This window comes from Eptesicus fuscus, chromosome 4, assembly GCF_027574615.1.
Source record: "Eptesicus fuscus isolate TK198812 chromosome 4, DD_ASM_mEF_20220401, whole genome shotgun sequence".
NCBI classification, from domain to species: domain Eukaryota; kingdom Metazoa; phylum Chordata; class Mammalia; order Chiroptera; family Vespertilionidae; genus Eptesicus; species Eptesicus fuscus.
In genome coordinates, this window is record NC_072476.1 from 14,166,548 (window position 1) to 14,184,925 (window position 18,378).

Sequence of the window (18,378 nt, forward strand, 5' to 3'; positions counted from 1 at the left end):
CCCGGAAGCTCCCAGTCCGGGACTTAAGTCACTTTGGCCCTAGCCAACTGGGTGTGTGGAGTCCTGGGGCTTCTCGTCATCCACCCCCTGCCCAGGGCCGCGCGTGGACTCTCACTGTGGGGCAGTTGGAGCATCCCCAGGCCCTTTCTTCCTGCTGATATGGAGTCAGGCAGGCCAGCAGTGACTTTGGACTGGAGTGCTTTGCAGGCGTAGGCGCCCAGGACTGTGAAGCTAGTGTGCCTGAAGGGAAGGGTGGTAGGGAGAGGCAGGAGGCGCCCACGTGCCCAAGGAGGCGCTGGGGGAAGGCACGCGACTCGGCCTCGCCAAGGGCGACGTGGTCTTGGAGGACCCCGCTGCCCTCCTCACCGTCCCAACCCCGCAGGTTCCGCACGCAGCAGGCGGAAAGCCCGTAGTCCCAGCCCCTGAGGTGGAGCTCGGCTCGCGCGTTGCCTGCCGGGCGTTGTGGTTTCGAGTGCCCGAGCGGGGCCGGCGTTTGGTTTCCGAGGCTATTGGGTGCAGGCCGTAGTGCGCGCCGTCCCTCCCTTTGCACACGCCCCTGCGCCGCTCAACGACGCGTCGCGGTGGGGCTCTGTCCCGAAGCGCGTCAGCGATTGGTGGAGGGGGCTCGGCTGCCCGCGGATTGGCCAGTGCGGCGGGGGCGGGCCAGCGCACGCACTTAAGGGGAGGTGCTGCGGCGCGGTGGGTAGTAACAAGATGTCGGCTGCGGTGCCAGAGCTGAAGCAGATCAGCCGGGTGGAGGCGATGCGCTTGGGGCCGGGCTGGAGCCACTCGTGCCACGCCATGCTGTACGCCGCTAACCCCGGGCAGCTTTTCGGCCGCATCCCCATGCGCTTCTCGGTGCTGGTGAGGACGCGGGCGGGCGGACGTGGGCGGGACGCCGCTCGGACCCGCGCCCGTGACCCGGCGCTCCCTTGTAGATGCAGATGCGCTTCGACGGGCTGCTGGGCTTCCCCGGGGGCTTCGTGGACCGGCGCTTCTGGTCGTTGGAGGACGGACTGAACCGGGTGCTGGGCCTGGGCCTGGGCTGCCTGCGCCTCACCGAGGCCGACTACCTGAGCTCGCACCTGACCGAGGGCCCGCACCGCGTCGTGGCACACCTGTACGCGCGGCAGCTGACGCTGGAGCAGCTGCACGCCGTGGAGATTAGCGCGGTTCATTCGCGCGACCACGGCCTGGAGGTGGGGCCGCCGCCCGGGTCCCGCCCCCCACCCCGGGGTTTGGCTCTGGCCCTGCGGAAGGCACCGATGGGTAACACGTCCTCCTGAGGGTCCCCTGGCAGGGCTGGGTGGGGGGTTACTGCAGCCTCGGGGTAGGGAGAGGGACCTGAGGTGCCGGTGGGAGGCTGGGGCTCCCTCGGGGTTGTGTTCCATCCGCCTTGCTGCCTGCCATTGCCAATCCTGGGGGTGGGGAGTGGGATTGGTTGGGGGGATGGGATGGGGCGGGACCTGCTCGAGGAGGTGGGAAGTTGAAGGGCAGAAAGAGGAACTGGGAATGAAGGTTGGGTTCTCATGGTGCAGGGGTTGAGGGCTCTTGTGATTTAGGGGTGCTAGGGTCTGGAAGGGCTGGGAGTGACAGTTGCTGTGTTGGGGGTTCACCTGCAAGGGGGAGCATGGGGTGCGGACTGGGGGGGCTTCCCGCCAGCGGGTGGGAGGCTGGAACATGAGGGTGCAGAGGGTGGGAAGTGCATGGGGTGGCCCTTAACACTTGCTTGGGGAGGAGAGGGCTGCACTGCTCCAAAGGAGGTGGCTGGCTTCTGCCTCACCAGACCCTGCCGTGGTCTCCCATTGTCCTTGGCAACCTGCTTTCCCTTCCCCTTCCCCTGGCCCAGCAGCTTACAGGCCCCTCCTACCAGGGTTGTGCTATTAGTGTAGGGGCCTGGCCCCAACTCTGGTCCCCTTTTGTGCAGGTGCTGGGACTGGTGCGGGTCCCGCTGTACACCCAGAAGGACCGAGTCGGTGGCTTTCCCAACTTCCTGAGCAATGCCTTCATCAGCACAGCTAAATACCAGCTCCTCTTCGCCCTCAAGGTGCTCAACATGATGCCGGAGGAAAAGCTGGCTGAAGCTGTGGCTGCAGCCACCGAGAAGCAGAAGAAGGCCCTGGAGAAGCTGCTCCCATCTTCTTCCTGAGGTTGCTCCGGTACTGCGTCTTTGCCCTCCCCTGGCTCTGTGTCCAGGGGCTGAGACGGGCCTAAAATCCTGTGGGAGTGTCTTTGTGCGTGTGTAATCCTGACTGCATGGGGCCAGTGGGCATCTTATCTCCACTGCCTCAAGCAGTCACAGGGCCAGGTGGGACCTTCTCAGGTTAGTCAGTGGGTGGCGGGCCTGGCTGTCCAGGCTCAGGACATTCTTATCCACCTTGAGGCTCAAACCCACCTGAGAGTCTCATGGCTGGTGGAGGCGCAGGCACTGCCTGATTTTCCAAGTGGATAGATGCACAGACACTGAGACCAATGAGAAGTTGGCTCTCAAGGGAGGTGCCTTTGTCTCGGTTGACTCATTCCTGCATCCTGCCCTCTGTGCCAGCAGCCTCAGGGCCTAGAGGAGAGCCAGTTTGGGTAGGATGTTGTGCTGTTAATTTTAGTTCTTAGCTTTATTGGCTTAGATTTCCTTTTCTGTGTTGTATGAATTATGGGTGCTTGGTCCCCAAGGGCAGTCAGGGTCATGGGCCCAGCTAATAGATGGAGCTGTTGAAGGGACAGCAAAGTGGTTCCTCTGCTGCTCTATTCTTTGGTCCTGACTGCAGGCTCAAGGCAGGGCATGGGAGGTTGTCCCCTTCCTTCTCTTACTACCTAAGACTTAAGGAGAGAGCCAAGTCCAAGAGCACTGGCACCCTTCAGAGTTAGGCTGTCACAGGCCTCCTGTCTGAGGTGGGGTTGCTGTCCACCTCCCTGTTCCCATGTGGCACTACCAGCCATGGACCTTTCTGGGCTGTCGGCTTGGTCTGGGGCTTCTGTGCTGAGACCGTCCAGAGAGGCCCCTTTTGTGATCCTGGTGGCTCTACCGCTAGGCTGAGCCTGCTGATCTTTGAAAGCCTCCTTTTCTCCATTCCCAGTATGATCTACAGGCAGCTCCCAGAGATGGTCTGGAAATACCCGTCGAGTGTGCAGAATGACAACAGCAGAGCCACCACGGGCAGGAAGGTCACCGCTGGCAGTCTCCTATGGCCCCAAGTCTGGCTCAACTCCGTGAAGCTACTGGAAAGTTCCCACAGTGCCTCCCCAGCCTAAGAAAAGCGGTGCTGCCTGCCCAGCCTGGGCATCTGTTCCACCTTAGAGCCCTGATGAAGCAGCCACACTGGGCAAAGGCACTCCACTCTGTAAATAAAATACCTGAACTTTGCTCCTCTCTCATTTCCTGGGGCATGGGGGCATGCTTGGCTCTCCAGGTAGTTTCTATTGAATCACGGGGGCTCTGAGCAAAAAGCCCTAGCTGCTGGGGACCATGGGGCAAGAGGGGTCACCAAGTCTGCACCCCTATAAGCACAGTATTCTCTGTCCTGGCAAGGAAGCCTGGGCCCCAGCCAGTTGCTGGAGCTGGAGGTCCTGGCATGGCTTTCCCCTTGCTTTGCTATGTTAGCCAGTACTACATGTGTGACCAGAACTGAGCCCCTCACCAGCTGATCTTACATTTTATTTTCCAGCAAATGACATATGCTGCCCAGACGCCCGTCCTCACCCATCAGGGCAAATCTGAGTGTGGCGTCTGTGGGGTATGGGGACACGTTCTCTCCCCAAGGTCCTGTCTGCTCTGGGCCTTACCACCAGGTTCAGGGCAAGGCCCTCGTCCTGCTTCTGTGGGGGCCTTGCTGCCTGGCACCGGCCACAGCCTGGTCCTGTCTCTCTGCCAGCTGCTCCTGAGGGCCGATCCTCTGGCCCCAGCTGGGACCTGGGCTGCTGCAACTGCCCACTCACTGCCCTCCTGTCTTCCGGGCACACAGCTTCAGGGTGGATCAGTCACCCAACGTCAGATTCTGAAAATGAAAAGGGAAGACTGAAGTGGGCGTTCGCTCAGCTCCCAGTGGACCCTGCTGTCCCAGATTGGGTCCTGGGCTGTACTCACCATCCCTCAGACTAAGGCTCCCGCCAGTTCTCTTTCCCATTCAGTGCCTGCAGCTTCTCCAGGCCCTGGGTCACCGAGCACAGCACTCGTCCTGAGGATGGGAATAGAGGCCGCTTTGCAAGTGTGGGCAGCAATGGGAAGGGGTGCCTTGGGGGTGCACTAGTAATGGATGACCTGGAAGGTCAGTAGGTTGTAGTGGGGCTGTCCTAAGGGGTCTAAGCTTAAGGGCTCTTCCTGTTACTCCTGTCTGGTCCCTGGGCAGGGGCGAGGGTCACTGGCTGTCCTCCCAGAGACTCACCCATCTCATGAACTCGGTCCTCCAATGCTCCCGACAGCTCGGGGAGGCTCAGGGCCTGCAGGGAGGCCTGCCAGCCTTTGGAGTCTATGGGGCAGAAGGCTGGGTGAGCCTGGGGTCTGTGTGCTCACAGGCCCTGCCTCTGTCCTGAACTGTTGTGACCAGGAGACCCACCCAACTGTCAGTGCCTGTGTGACCCCCTTGTACATCAAAATAGGTTCTGCTTGCTTACCCAAAGCAGTAACTGCTGGTCAGGGCCTGGCCCCAGGAATGAAAGTGTGGGGGTCACTGGTCTGTGAGGCTACGCCCTGGGGTGGACCCAGCCTGGGCTCCAGCTGGAGGCTGCAGAGGTCACTTGAGGTCTTGGATAGCACAGTCACAATGGCCCAAGGGATTTTAACCACCAGGAGGGACATTAAGGAAATGGGTGAGGAGGGCGGCGTGCCCTCACCCTTGAGTCTGGGATTGTGTTTGCAAAGGGACGTGGGAGTGTAAAGGTGATAACCATCGAGGTAAGTGGTAAAACCCAGCCTGAGGAGGCATCTCTGCCCAGTCCTGGCCCAGGACACTGCTCTCCTTACCAGCTGTAGGGAGGGCTGGGCCTAGGGTGGCCCCCAGAGGGGACTCGTCTTGCTTCACTCGGGCTGACAGCTCAGCCTGACAGGCTCTGCAGGACACAAGACCAAGTGCTGGTAAGGGGAAAGCCTGGCAGCTGCCTTCCACGGTCCCAGAGGGCAGGGGATGGCAGACATCCCCACTTCGAGTGTCCCCATAGCCCACCTTCCTGGGCTTGGCAAGCACCCCCGCACCCACCCACACTGACAAGCTCTCGCCGAGACCCAGGCCGAGAGCTTGCGTAGGGTATGCAGATTTTCATGGCCCTACTTCTGCCTGGTCAACATTGGAGGGAGGAACAGCTAGAGTGAAATTGGGAGGGGGGGGGGGGGGGGGCAAGGAGTGACTCAGGAGGCCCTAAAAGCAAATCCTTGATTGAAGAATCTGGAGGGAACTCGATCAGCTCAGGTGCCTACTCACTGTAGCTGGTCCAGGATGAGAGCAGCATCCTGGGCCAGGGCCCAGGTCTCCTGCAGCTGGACAAGGATGTCCTTGCGGGTGCTGTCCTGCTCCAGAAGGCAGCTCTCCACCACAGCCCTCAGCTCCTGCTCCTGGGATACCTGGCCCCGCATGGCCTCCACCTCCTCACAGCGCTGGAAAGGGAGAGGTGGGAGGTGGGGCTGGCAGGCCGGCAGAAGGGGCAGGCAAGTTGGCCAAAGATGCAAGAGACACAGGCCCCCAGGCCATGGCTGGGAACCACCCCCATCCTCTGTCTCTGCCTGTCCCTCCTGCAATGGGAGGCCTGTTTCCACCTTGGAGCCTCCCCTGCTTTGGGTCCCTTCCTGTGAGCCCACTGGGGTCCACGCCTCTTGTTCTCTGGCCTCACCCTCTCTCCTCTCCTGTGGACGTCCACCTGACCTCCACCTAATGTCCCATACCTTTCTGGGCCTCTCCTGTGGCCTGCCTGCACCTCTCCCCTTCATGGTCGGAGCTGTCATGCTTTCTGCCTTCACTGTCCTATCACTGTCCTTCTCTGCAGGTGTGTGTCTCCAGACACCTCTCTTGCCATTTCTGCATATACCCTCCCGCCCCCTGCCCCCCACCTACTTTGTGCAGCTGGATGGCGAGCTCCTGCATCTCAGCTTCCAGCCTGTCGGCATAGGCCAGCTCCAGGGCGTCACTGGGGGGGCGGGCACTACTGTGCCAGCGGGCAATGGCAGAAGTCATCTTCCTCTTGGGTCCAAACAACCTATCAGGGGGGAATGCGGAAAGAACTTGGATCAGCATTTGCCACGTGCCTGAAAGCTCCACAGACCATGGTTTCCCTAGGAAAGATCCTTGAAGGGGGAGGGTAGTCCCAGGACCTACAGCAGAGGACAGAAACAAAGGGTTGTAAGAAGTGATGACCTCACTGGAGCCCCCCTGCACCGGGTCCCCGTCCCAGCCGGGCTGCTGCTTTCACTAAGCAGGGAACTAGCCAGCTGGCCCAGGCTATGTTTGCCAACTTGGAAAGTTCTCAAAAGTGAACAGGCAGAAAACATCTGGGTTCCCTGAATATAGCACTGAGCTGGGCCAGCTTGAGGAGCCACAAGACTCAGGCCATCTACATCTAGGAATGGAGAAGACAGCTGACCTCTAGACAGGGCAGTTCTTTCTCTCCAAATGTTGGAAAGCTGCAACATCAGACGGTCCCAGAAACAAAGGGGCATGCAGCCACAGATGGCCCCTCTGGACTCACGTGATGCCGATTTCTTTCAGGTCGCTCTCAGTGAGGGTCAGGAAGATTCGAAGGTCCACGTCCTGTTCCTCAAACAGCTGCAGGTACTTCAGACACCCTATCTGCTCCAACAGTGTGGCAAGGTCCTAGTGGGCAGAGAGGCCAGGACAGGTCAGAGAACGGGCAGGTCACAAAGACATGGGGTCAAAAAAAGGCACATGATGCAAGGTGGGGCCACTTTTCTCCTGCTAAGTGTGCATTCGTGAGGTTGCTTTTAATTTTTTTAAAAATATATTTTTATTAATTTCAGAGAGGAAGGAGAGGAAGAGAGAGAAGCATTGATTAGCTGCCTCCTGCACGCCCCCTACTGGGGATAGAGTCTGCAACCTGGGCCTGTGCCCTGACCAGGAATTGAACTGTGGCCTCTTGGTTCATAGGTCGATGCTCAACCATTGAGCCACACTAGTCGGGCTGTGAGATCGCTTTTAAAGGGGAGATCTGAGCCCTGCTGATCCCCCAAGTTCAGCAATGGGACAGTGACTTGACTGCAGGCAGAAGGCCCATACTGCCCCTCCTCTCTGTGCCCTCAGAGAGAGCAAGGAGTCCGGAGACACCTATCTGTGTCTTTGGATCTAGTGTCTTTTCATTTCAGCCTGAAGGACACCTTTCGTGTTTCCTGCAGGGCAGGTCTGCTAACAACCAATTCTCTTAGACTTTGTTTACCTGTGGCTGGTCTTAATTTCTCCTTCACTTTTGAAGGGCAGTTTTGCTGAATATAGCATTCTTGGTTATTTTTCTTTCAGTACTTTGACTATGTCGTCAAATGTCTTTCTGGTTTCTGATGGGGAAATTGGCTGTTAATCTTATTGCAAATCCTTTTGGGGCAATGAGTCATTTTTCTTCCTTCAAGATTCTCTCTTTTTTTTTTTTTTTTTTTGACAGCTGGATTATGTTGGTCTAGGTGTGGACCTGAGTTTAACTTACTTAAGAGTTCATTTAGCTTCTTGGATGTGCAGATTCATGTTTCTATTAAATTTGGGAGATTTGGCTATTTTTTAAAACATTTTTTCTGCTTTCCTCTCCCTCTTCTCCTGAAACACCATATGTGCATGTTGGTATACTTGATGGTGGCTCACAGGTTTCTGCTCATGTTTCTTCATTCTTCTTTCTGTTTCTCAAATTGGATAATTTCAACTGGTCTATATCAAGTTTTCTGATTCTTCTGTGTGCTCAAATCTGCTCTTGAGCCCCTCTGGTGAAATTTTCATTTCAGTTATTATACTTTTCAATTCCAGAATTTCTATTTAGTTCATTTTTATTTCTATCACTTTGTTATTTTCTATTTAGATGCGGTTTCCTTTAGCTCTTGAAACATATTTTTAAAAACTTAAAGTCTTTGACTTTAAGTCCAATGTCTGGACTTCTTCAGGGACAGCTTCTACTATTGCCTTTTCTTACTATTTATTACTTATTCTTCCTTGTTCTCTGCATATATTTTTTTCTGTTGAAAACTGGACATTTTCATGCAGCAGCTCTGGAGATCTAATTCTCCTCCCTCTGGGGTTTGTTGTCTGTATTCTTTCTGGTCTGGGGCTACTGAAGTCTCTCCTCAGTTAGCTTAGTGATCAGCTGAGGATTGGACAGAGATCTCCTAAACACCAAAACCAATAAATCCCCCAGCCTTTGCTGAACAGCTCTGTGCACTTGTTGGGCACATATTCAGCACTCAGCCAGGCAGATGACAATTCTGTCCTAGCCTTTGCTTCCTGCTTGCTCAAAACTCAAAATCATCGGAGGTACTCTCAGGTACTCTTGACCATACACAGTCTTGAGCACATAAGTGGCCTCTTAGATTCCCAGGAATAAGTCAGAGCTTTTCAAAGCTCCTATGGACATCTCCTTCCCCAGATTTTCCTTTTAAGCTTTGTGGTTAATCTTTCACCCAAGCTGTTATCCAATGCCTCAGACAGCTGCAAAGTCAAAACATTTCCCTGTATTATTTTCAATACATATCCTCCAATGAGAGGACTTTTGTTGTTGAGTAGATAAGCTTTGAGTCTTATAATATGGTCTTTTAAAAATATATATATTTTATTGATTTTTTAACAGAGAGGAAGGGAGAGGGATAGAGAGTTAGAAACATCGATGAGAGAGAGACATTAATATGGTCTTATAATAAGCATGTCTTCAAGGGAACCATCAGATAGTCTAGTAATGCCAATTCTTTGGAATGAAACTCTGAAAGCACTGCAGCTCTGCTCTATCCCCTCCAGTGGCTGTCACAGCTACCGTGGCATTGGAGAGTGGAAGAATGGGACTAGGGCAAGTTAAAATGCTAAAAGCTCACAGTTCTCACTGAGAGTCGTTTCTCTTGAATAAACACTCTCCAAGTTGCTACAAGCCTTTAGTTTGATTCACAAGTTTCTGGGAAAATGTTGACTTTGACCACTTTTGCCAGTTTCAATGTTGCCTTTAACAGAGGAGCAAATTTTCAAAAGTTGTTACTCCATCATTTTCTTCAACCTACTTTCTGAAACAGCTTTTAAGATTCAAACAACTCTCCAAATCAACATGCATTTAAGGACTCGAGTGGTGCAGCTGCTTGCAGAACCTGGGAATACAGGCCCTGGAGATAGCTCCCAGGGGATGGGGTGGGGCAAGGAGAAGCCAGCAAAATCATAGGCTTCTAGTGAACAGCAGAGCTGTGACTTGAACAAATAAATGGCAAGTACTTACCTGTATTTCATCTTGTATCACCTATGCCCACTGAGGGCAAGAGAACTCGATAAACACACATTAGACAGTTGAGCTGTTATGTCACACCTATAAACCCCAAGATATTGTTTAGCCAGAGTGACCCATAATGAGGAAGACAGAAACAGCAATTTTCATTACTATGTGCCACTTTGTCTCTGCATCTCCTGAAAGCTCAGGGGGGCTGAGTCAAGTATGGAAACGAGCATGGTAATCAAAGGGAGACAGATCTCTCCTATGGGAAGGGACAGGCACAAACCCTCCCACCAGCACCTCCGACCTTAGGAATCCTCTTAGCCCAAGAAGCTTTACAGGTCATTTGGGGAAAAGCCACCACTCTCTTAAGAGTGCTTGGCCCACTGTAAGCACACAATAAATACCTCACAAATCACAGAATGTAACTACCAGTTTCACAAATGGTCTTACCTGGGGTCCTGCATAGGGAAACCTCTCAGTCTGGGGAGTAGATCCTGGGGAACAGGCTACCCCAGAAGTCCCAGTGCTGGGAGGCCATTGGTTGTCACTGTTGCTGTAGCGATTCTTGGTCTTCATATAACTTTTAGTTTGCTTGCGAGCCGAGCTTTTACGTGCATTATCTGAATCCTGTGGCAAGAGGTGTGTGTGTTTAAAGTAATACTGAAAGACTAATCATCAGGGAAACACAAATTAAAAACACAATGAGGTATCACCTCACACCTGTCAGAAAGGCTATCATCAATAAGTCAATAAAAAATGTTGGTGAGTACGTGGAGAAAAAGGAACCCTCAGACACTATTGGTGGGATTGTAAATTGGTGCAGCCAATATGGAAATTTCTGAAATAATTAAAAATAGAGCTGCCACATGATCTAGCAATTCCCTGTTCTGAGTATTTATCTGAAGAAAAAAACCCTAATTCAAAAACATGTATGTGCCCCTATATTCACTGCAGTATCCTATATAATAAAAGGCTAACAGGCAAATTGACCGAACAGTGGAACCACTGGTTGCTATGATGCACACTGACCATCAAGGGGAAGACGCTCAACGCAGGAGCTGCCCCCTGGTGGTCAGTGCACTCCCACAGGGGGAGCCCCGCTCAGCCAGAAGCCAGGCTCACGGCTAGCGAGCCCAGCAGCAGTGGTGGGAGCCTCTCCTGCCTCCACGGCAGCACTAAGGATGTCCACCTGGTGGTTTAGGCCCACTCCCCATGGGGCACGGGCCGAAGCTGGCAGTCAGACATCCCCCAAGGACTCCTAGACAACGAGAGGACACAGGCCGGGCTAAGGGACCACCCCCCCAAGTGCAAGAATTTTGTGCACCGGGCCTCTAGTTATAATAAATAGCTTAGATATGGAAGCAACCTAGGTATTCAACAGATGAATAGATAAAAAAGATGTGGTATGTATATACAATGGAATATTACTTAGCAATAAAAAAGAATAAAATCTACCCAGCCAGTATGGCTCAGTTGGTTGAGCATCGTCCTATGTACCAAGAGGTCACCAGTTCAATTCCCAGTCAGGGCATATGCCCTGTTGTGGGCTTGATTCCCAGTAGGGGCCATGTGGGAGGCAGCCAATTAATATTTCTCTCTCATAGATATTTCTCTCCCTCTCCTTTCCTCTCTCTCTAAAAAGAAAAAAGTCAATAAAAACATATTAAAAAGAAATAAAAAAAGAATGAAATCTTGCTATCTGTAACAATATGGATGGACCTAGAGGATATTATGCCAAGTAAAATAAGTCAGAGAAAGACATACCATATGATTTCACTTAATATATAACTCCAAAAACGAACAAAACAGGAACAGAACTACAGATATAGAGAACAAGCTAATGGTTACCAAAGGGGAGAGGGGTGGGGAAATGGGAATAAAAAAAAGGCCCTGGGTTGGTGCGGCTCAGTGGTTAGGAGTGTTGGCCAGCACACCGAAAGGCAGAAAGTTTGATTTCCGGTCAAGGGCACATACCTGGGTTACAGGTTTGGTCCCTGGCCCAAGTTGGGGTGCATGTGAGAGGCAACCAATTGATGTGTCTCTCTCACATCAATGTTTCTCTCTCTCTCTCCCCCTCCCTCCCACACTCTATAAAAATCAATGGAAAAAATATATCCTTGGGTGAGGATTAAAAAAAAATGGGTAGAGGAAGAGTGCATGAGCTTTGGGGTCATCTAGAGCTGGGTTCATATCCCAGCTCTGTTACTAAGTAGCTGTGGAACCTTGGACAAATCCCTTTGCTCCAAAAATAAAGTAACATTGAAAGTCTTGCAGCTGACGTGGCTGTGTCCAAACTGCTCTCTGCCCCATGATTCCAGCTTCTACTCTCAATCTGTGCCACTTCCCTCACAAGATTTGAAACTCCCCCCACCTGCTACACAGAGGCTTCTACTGAGGTCACCTAATCCCAGGTAGTTCTCCTAGATCAGTGGTCGGCAACCTGTGGCTTGCGAGCCACATGCGACTCTTTGGCCCCTTGAGTGTGGCTCTTCCACAAAATACCACATGCGGGCGCGCACGTACAGTGCGATTGAAACTTCGTGGCCCGTGCTCAGAAGTTGGTTTTCGGCCTGGGCGAGTCTATTTTGAAGAAATAGCGTTAGAACACTCAAGGGGCCAAAGAGCCACATGTGGCTCGCGAGCCACAGTTTGACGACCATTGTCCTAGATAGTGGCCCCGAACCTTGTATGTCCTAACACAGCACAGACATGCATTAATTCCTTGTTATGAGCCTTGCCATCTCAAATGAACTGTTAGCATCCCCCTCCCCCCGCCCCCCGTGACACCAAAAAAAAGGGGAAGGAGATGAGAGATAAGAAATAAGGAGAGGCCTTACCTCATTGCTCTCCAAAGAGGCCTCGCTGCTGACTCCTGGGGCTCTCGCCAGGCCCTCGCTGCTGCTGCTGCTCCGCACAGCCCCAAGGTGGGCACAGAAGGCCTGCTCTTCTGCAACAGTGAAGACAAGGACGCCTGATTATAGGTCGCGCACACAGTGACTCCCCAGAGCCTGAGCTGTTTCATCCACAGCACTTACCAACTCCTTAGTTTACTGTGCTTCATGCTGCCTGCCTGGCCTGACCCCTCCCCTCTACACACACGGACAGGGTTTTTGTCTGTTCTGTTCACTGGTAAACCCAAGCATTTAGAACAATGACTGGCACACAGAGCACTCAGTAAACAGCTGCTGAATGGATGACACATGTATTATAGCAAAGACATTCCCTCTGGGCTCATCAATCAAGAAGCTAAACCTGAGGGAACAACTCCCCCAGACCCTGCACACAGGCACAGAGACACTGGCTGGAAGCTGCTTCTCTCTGGGCCATGCCAGGTTCTTTGACTCTCCTCCAAAGAGCCAGGGCCTTCTGTGTCTTTCACCCTCTCATCCTCTACCAGAGAGACTCATCACAGCACCCGAGTCCCAGCAGGATGGGTAGGGGTGGCACACATACCCCGGCTGCTGCTGCTGCTGCTCTCCACGTCCCGGTCGTTGATGGGGGAAGTGACATCCCTGTAGCAGAAGCCCCCTCCTTCCAGAAGGTTCTCATCACTACTGTTGAAGGTGACATAGCCCCGTGGAGGCACCTGCTCTGTGAACAGAATGGGGTACATAAACCCACACGAACCCAGAAGGGAAGAAAAGTTCCTCCTTCCAAACGTGACCACCTCCTCAGAGGGACCTCAGCATAAGGGAAGACCCAGGATCTAGGCAGGCAGGAAGGAAAATTGTATCTTCCTGGCCATAACCTCCCCTACTCGCCACAGTAACTGGGACATAATGTCATGTGCAGTTTGCAGGCGAGGAGACCGGCTCCGAGGAGCTGAGAGACAATCCTGTGTTCCACAGCAGGAGCATGGTGGAATCAAAGCACCTGGTCAAGCCTGGTGCCCTCTCCCACATTATGCTATTTCTTTTCCAAATGAAAAAGAAGGAAATGGGCCATCATGGGAGTCGACATCTGCCACAACACCAACAAAGACTGAAAAGTTCGGCACAAGGAGCCCAAGATCCAGGACATCTTCCTAAGGCTGTTGGTCAAGATATACAGGTTTTTGGCCAGACAAACCAACTCCACCTTCAACCAAGTGGTGCTGAATAGATTGTTCGAGTCGCACCAACTGGCCTCCTCTGTCCCTTTCCCGGATGGTCCGGAAGATGAAGCTTCCAGCCTGGAGGCCAAAACTGCTGTGGATGTAGAAACTATAACCCATGATGTGCGTATCTACGAGGTGCCCAGACTGGAGGTGTGTGCACTTGGTGTGAGCAGCCTCCTGTAGCCGCATCCTTAAGGCCAGGGGCAGGATCCTCACCTTCGACCAAAATGCCCTGGATTCCCCCAAGGGCTGTGGCCCTACCTTGCTTTCTGGTGCATGCAAGTGCCTCGGAGTGTACAAGCATTTCAGCAAGGCCCCAGGAATGCCTCACAGCCAGACCAAACCCTACGTACGATCCAAGGGCCGGAAGTTCAAATGTCCAAGAGGCTGACAGATTAGCTGCAGCTACAAAAAAATAACCCCAGATCCTACCTTGTAATTAAGATGATTTTGGATGCAAAAAAAAAAAAAAAGGAGAGAGTAGGAAATGGTAAGCTGTGTTTACAGACTCCTGAGCAAAGGAAAAAGTGTACCTTTTAGTTGGAAGCATCTAAGCTCATATGCCAGCCTTTATGGTCCCTGGCATCTAAGGGGCACAGGCATCTAAGGGTTTCCTCTTCGGGTCAGTCAACCCCAGTCAAAAATAGATCTGGCTAAGCAGGAAGGTTGGAGGCCCTGGGCTAAAAATTAACCATAGTAACACCAAATTATACAACCTTTGGACGTATCTGCCTGCAAGAAAACAAGGAGTAAAGGCAGAACACAAACCAGAGAGTTCCATTCCCATTTTGCCCTGCCCCTTCCCCACAGAAAGTACGTTCATTTGCATAAAACAGACTGGCTAACAAAGCCATGTCTAACTTATTTTCTTCTTTATACCTTTTTGTAGTTGTCAACGCTTTTTAAAATCTGCACATTTATTATTTTAAAATGTTCTTTAATTGTTGGCAAAGACTACATGTACTGATAAAAAATGTAAATATCACAAGTTGTGAGAAGAAAACTCTCCTTAAACACCACAACCAAGTCAACTACCATCATTATTTTGGTGAACATTCTTCCAGCTTTCTCTGTGGGCGCATAAAAAGAATAGTGTACAAATGGACTTCAGCCATAGATTATTTTGATAACTTAAAAGAATTCCATTTAATAAAAGCATTTGTCATATAGCTACACAGATTAATTACATCCCACCTCCAGGGAAGGCCCGTGCTTCCTATGCTCCTACCATATCTCAGGGTGGGACAGGTAGCATGGACTCCTCAAAAAGGAACAGACTCTGCCACTCAAAACTAAAACAAGTCAGCCAAATGTCCCAGAGCCATGTGCTTATAAGCACACCGGACAGGAAGGATATGAACTGTGCCCTCATCCTGCAAAAGGAGCTTACCAGCAGCTGGGGGAGGGCCTTTCCCCGTGGCCAGTCAGCTCACCCCCCAAGGTCAACAGGAGATGGTAGACTTCCAGTTCCCAACCTAGGACTCCTTCCAAGGGTCTTAGAAGGAAATCAAGATACTAACATACTCCTGACTGAAATATGGTCTCCTCTGACTGGGAGAGTTGGTTTCTTCCAAGCCTAGGCTCAAGAGGGGTGTCTGTTCATGAGGAGGACCCATCTACCAGCCCACGAGACCAGCACTTGGCCTGGCCAGTGATGGGTGATAGACATCAATGGAAGATGTAACTTGTACACAAGTATGATCATTTGGTCAGGCCAGTGAGCAAAAAACCCAACTTGCTACAAGAACTATTGGCGCCTCCCGCACTCCCCAAGGGCACTGCACTCAACATTTAGGAACTGACAATTTGAGAATAAATTCGAGAGGTCTGGAAACTTGGGGTCTAGGATTCTAGCCCACCAAGTGCATCATGCGACAATTCTCAGAAGAGTCTGAGCATCAAATCCATCACATGAGAAAAGAGCAAGAGAGAGTCCTTGGCCTGGCCCAGAGGCATATCCATCTCCAGCCGGCCAATGTGTTAAGTATCACACCCAGGTGCTGTAGCCAGAGACCGGAAGTGGGACTCAAATGGCACCCTGTTCCTGCACTAGCTGACTCACTATGTGATGAATCAAATGTGAGCATAGCGACATTTTTGCCGCTGTTATTTGTAATTTTAACCAATGAAAAGAAAACTCAAAGGATGAACACAAACCCAAGAACTAGCCATTGACTAATATATTTCTATCACTGTCATCAATTTGGAATCTTTGAGCTGCTGCTCCAACGCAGTGGCCCACATTTCAGGAACCTGAGAGTTGTTCCTTTTCATCCAGACAGAATGCGTGAACGAACTATCAGAAGCCATCAGGAAACATGGACTGCTCACCATAGCAAGATGGCTGGATCTTGCCTCCAAGTCCAATGGCTGTGATCCTCGCCAAGGCCCGAGGCCCCTCGTGGATGCTGAGGCCCTTCTTTCGACAGGGCCTCTGTCTCGGAGGAACAGGGCATGATTCATCTGAAGAGCTCAGATCTTCATATTTTTCTGTGGGTCAAACACAAAAATTAAGACAATTCTCCAGTCCGGTGTGGCTCAGTTGGTTGAACATCATCCCATGCACCAAAAGGTCACCAATTCAATTCCCAGTCTGTGGGAACCCAGGCTGTGGTTCGATCCCGTCAGGGTGCATGCAGGAGGCAGCTGATCGATGTTTCTCTCTCTTCCTCTCCCTTCCTCTCTCTCTAAAATCAATAAAAATACATTTTAAAAAACTGTAGAGGGAGGGACTAATTTACTAATCTTCACAGTGAACTGAAAGACAATCACCATAATTGGTTTTCTTAAATCAAGAAGCAGAAGTTTTCCAGGACTTCATGGGTAAGAAATGCCGTAATGCGATTTACAGTCGAGATGGTGGAGAATACTGAATGTCAAATATAATTGAACATTTTTTAAAAATTTTTAAAAAAGAAAATTTTTTAAAATGCCATAATGGGCCAGTCCACTGCTCAGATGGGCTACGGGGACATTTGGGGGAACAGCAAGCTTGCCAAGTATGAGCTGAACTGAAAGCATCTGTGAAGAGGGGGAGTCTAGTTCTTATTTCTTATACCTCTCATTGTCTGGGTTTGAAGAATTTTTTATAACAAGCATGTATTATATTTACAATTGGAAATAAATTTTGTTCTAAGTTGAAGAGATAAATAATATCTATTCATAAACATTCGGAGCATTATGACTTCTTTTTTTGGGGGGGTGATCTCGGTCTGTGGGTGCTTTTTTTTTTCTTTTTATTATTGTTTTAAATAAATCTAGCATCATGCGTAATTAGCAATTTTTTTAAAATATATTTTATTGATTTTCCACAGAGAGGAAGAGAGAGGGATAGAGAGTCAGAAACATCGATAAGAGAGAAACATCGATCAGCTGCCTCCTGCACATCCCCTACTGGGCATGTGCCCGCAACCAAGGCACATGCCCCCGACCGGAACCGAACCCGGGACCCCTCAGTCCACAGGCCGACGCTCTACCCACTGAGCCAAACCGGTTTCGGCGCTTCTTAGCAATTTATATTCTCAATCTCAATAATTATTTAGGAAACAAGCTGTGTGTGCCGTTTTAGGAAGTATTTCAAATTACTACTCATCTGAGCTTAAATGTTCAGTGTACCCCACAGACTTTACTGTTTTATTGATGTTCACAGTTTCCTATATTTCATCATACCTAGAGGCAAAATTCATGGATATATTTGTATCAGGCTCCCATCTGGTATGATCTTATTTTGGAGTTGATAAGCAAGGGTGGAGATGCAGAAGTCTCTGATTACCACTGTACTCGTGTGAGCTGGTGTTTATTACAAAACAATCCTGAGGCCAGGAAGAGAGCTGGGCAGAGCCAGACCCTGGAAAGGGGGCAGGCTCACTCAGATGTGAACTGAGAGCTCAACTCTCAGAGACGCCCGGCAAGTCAGGGAGTTACTGACCCTGGTTCCAAACTCGGGCCAGTGACACAAGTGAACCACTCCCACCGTTCCCTACTCAACTCACTAGGAGACCATGGTCCCGCCCAAGCAGAACGTGGAATCACAAAAAGTAAGTGTACAAGGGAGGGGGAACCAAGGAAAAGGCAGCTCTGTGAATCTAAGCCTCCCAACACGTACTCTCAGACCTGCACAAGTCAGCAGGAACAGAGAGAATCTCACAAATCCCACACCTTCAGCAAGACCTAGCTGGCAGACAGCACCGCCAACTTCACAGTTCCTGCTGCTGTGAGGAGCAGACCAGTGACCCTCTCCAGCAAAGAAAGAGCCGGCTTGCTCGCCTCTATTCTCTGTGGGCAACAAAGCAGATCTAGGGAAAACCACACAGAGGAGAGACGATGGGGAAGACAAAGTCCATTCTATGGGCAAAAATACTGAAAAAGAATCCTGGTGGAGTGGAGCATGACCACGGGGAAGTGACTTAAGAATGCACATGGGCCGAAACCGGTCTGGCTCAGTGGACAGAGCGTCGGCCTGCGGACTCAAGGGTCCCAGGTTCGATTCCGGTCAGGGGCATGTGCCTTGGTTGCGGGCACATCCCCAGTGGAGGGTGTGCAGGGGGCGGCTGATAGATGTTTCTCTCTCATCGATGTTTCTAACTCTCTATCCCTCTCTCTTCCTCTCTGTGAAAAATCAATAATATATATATATAAAAAAAATGCACATGGGGCCTGAGGGGACAGTCAGAGGAGCAGCAGGCCTTTTGGGGAGGGAGACCTCTGGAAACGGGGTAGTGAAGAGAAAAAGCAAGCAGGGAAGTTCAGGATCTGGCAAAACAAATTTATATCAGAGGACACATAATGCTTGGTCCAACTACATCCCATTCCAAAAAGAGGCCACCTAGTAAGAAGACTGTCCTTGGCACCGGGGAGAAGGCAGCTCCTGGACCAGGACTCAAGCACTAGCCACGCCACTAAGC

At 51.2% G+C, this 18,378-nt stretch overlaps 2 protein-coding genes and 1 pseudogene across 5 annotated transcripts in view; 2 read left to right on the forward strand and 1 right to left on the reverse strand.

Annotated features, from left to right (window-relative positions):
• Positions 1-690: 690 nt before the first annotated feature.
• NUDT16L1 (nudix hydrolase 16 like 1) lies at positions 691-3,361 on the forward strand. Of its 4 annotated transcripts, none has more exons than XM_028145625.2 (4): positions 691-864; positions 939-1,199; positions 1,928-2,159; positions 3,075-3,361. In XM_028145625.2, exons 1-3 carry the CDS (start codon positions 715-717, stop codon positions 2,147-2,149), a joined length of 633 nt encoding a protein of 210 aa, XP_028001426.1. In that variant the 5' UTR covers positions 691-714; the 3' UTR covers positions 2,150-2,159; positions 3,075-3,361. The 4 variants fall into 4 exon arrangements, with proteins under 4 accessions (XP_028001426.1, XP_008139848.1, XP_054570208.1 ...); XM_008141626.3 differs by having other exon boundaries at positions 1,928-2,150; XM_054714233.1 differs by lacking the exon at positions 939-1,199.
• Positions 3,362-3,644: 283 nt separating this feature from the next.
• ANKS3 (ankyrin repeat and sterile alpha motif domain containing 3) overlaps positions 3,645-18,378 on the reverse strand; it is a 34,455-nt gene continuing 19,721 nt past the window's right edge. Inside the window, exons 7-17 of the mRNA XM_054714691.1 lie at positions 15,806-15,964; positions 12,832-12,969; positions 12,216-12,325; positions 9,829-10,005; positions 6,670-6,794; positions 6,039-6,180; positions 5,412-5,584; positions 4,958-5,043; positions 4,380-4,463; positions 4,082-4,172; positions 3,645-4,012 (exon numbers count right to left, since the gene is read on the reverse strand). Coding sequence (XP_054570666.1) covers positions 4,093-4,172; positions 4,380-4,463; positions 4,958-5,043; positions 5,412-5,584; positions 6,039-6,180; positions 6,670-6,794; positions 9,829-10,005; positions 12,216-12,325; positions 12,832-12,969; positions 15,806-15,964 — 1,274 coding nt within the window. The 3' untranslated portion in view covers positions 3,645-4,012; positions 4,082-4,092. The remainder of the gene's footprint in view (positions 4,013-4,081; positions 4,173-4,379; positions 4,464-4,957; positions 5,044-5,411; positions 5,585-6,038; positions 6,181-6,669; positions 6,795-9,828; positions 10,006-12,215; positions 12,326-12,831; positions 12,970-15,805; positions 15,965-18,378) is intronic.
• LOC129148654 (60S ribosomal protein L18-like) lies at positions 13,325-13,865 on the forward strand (annotated as a pseudogene).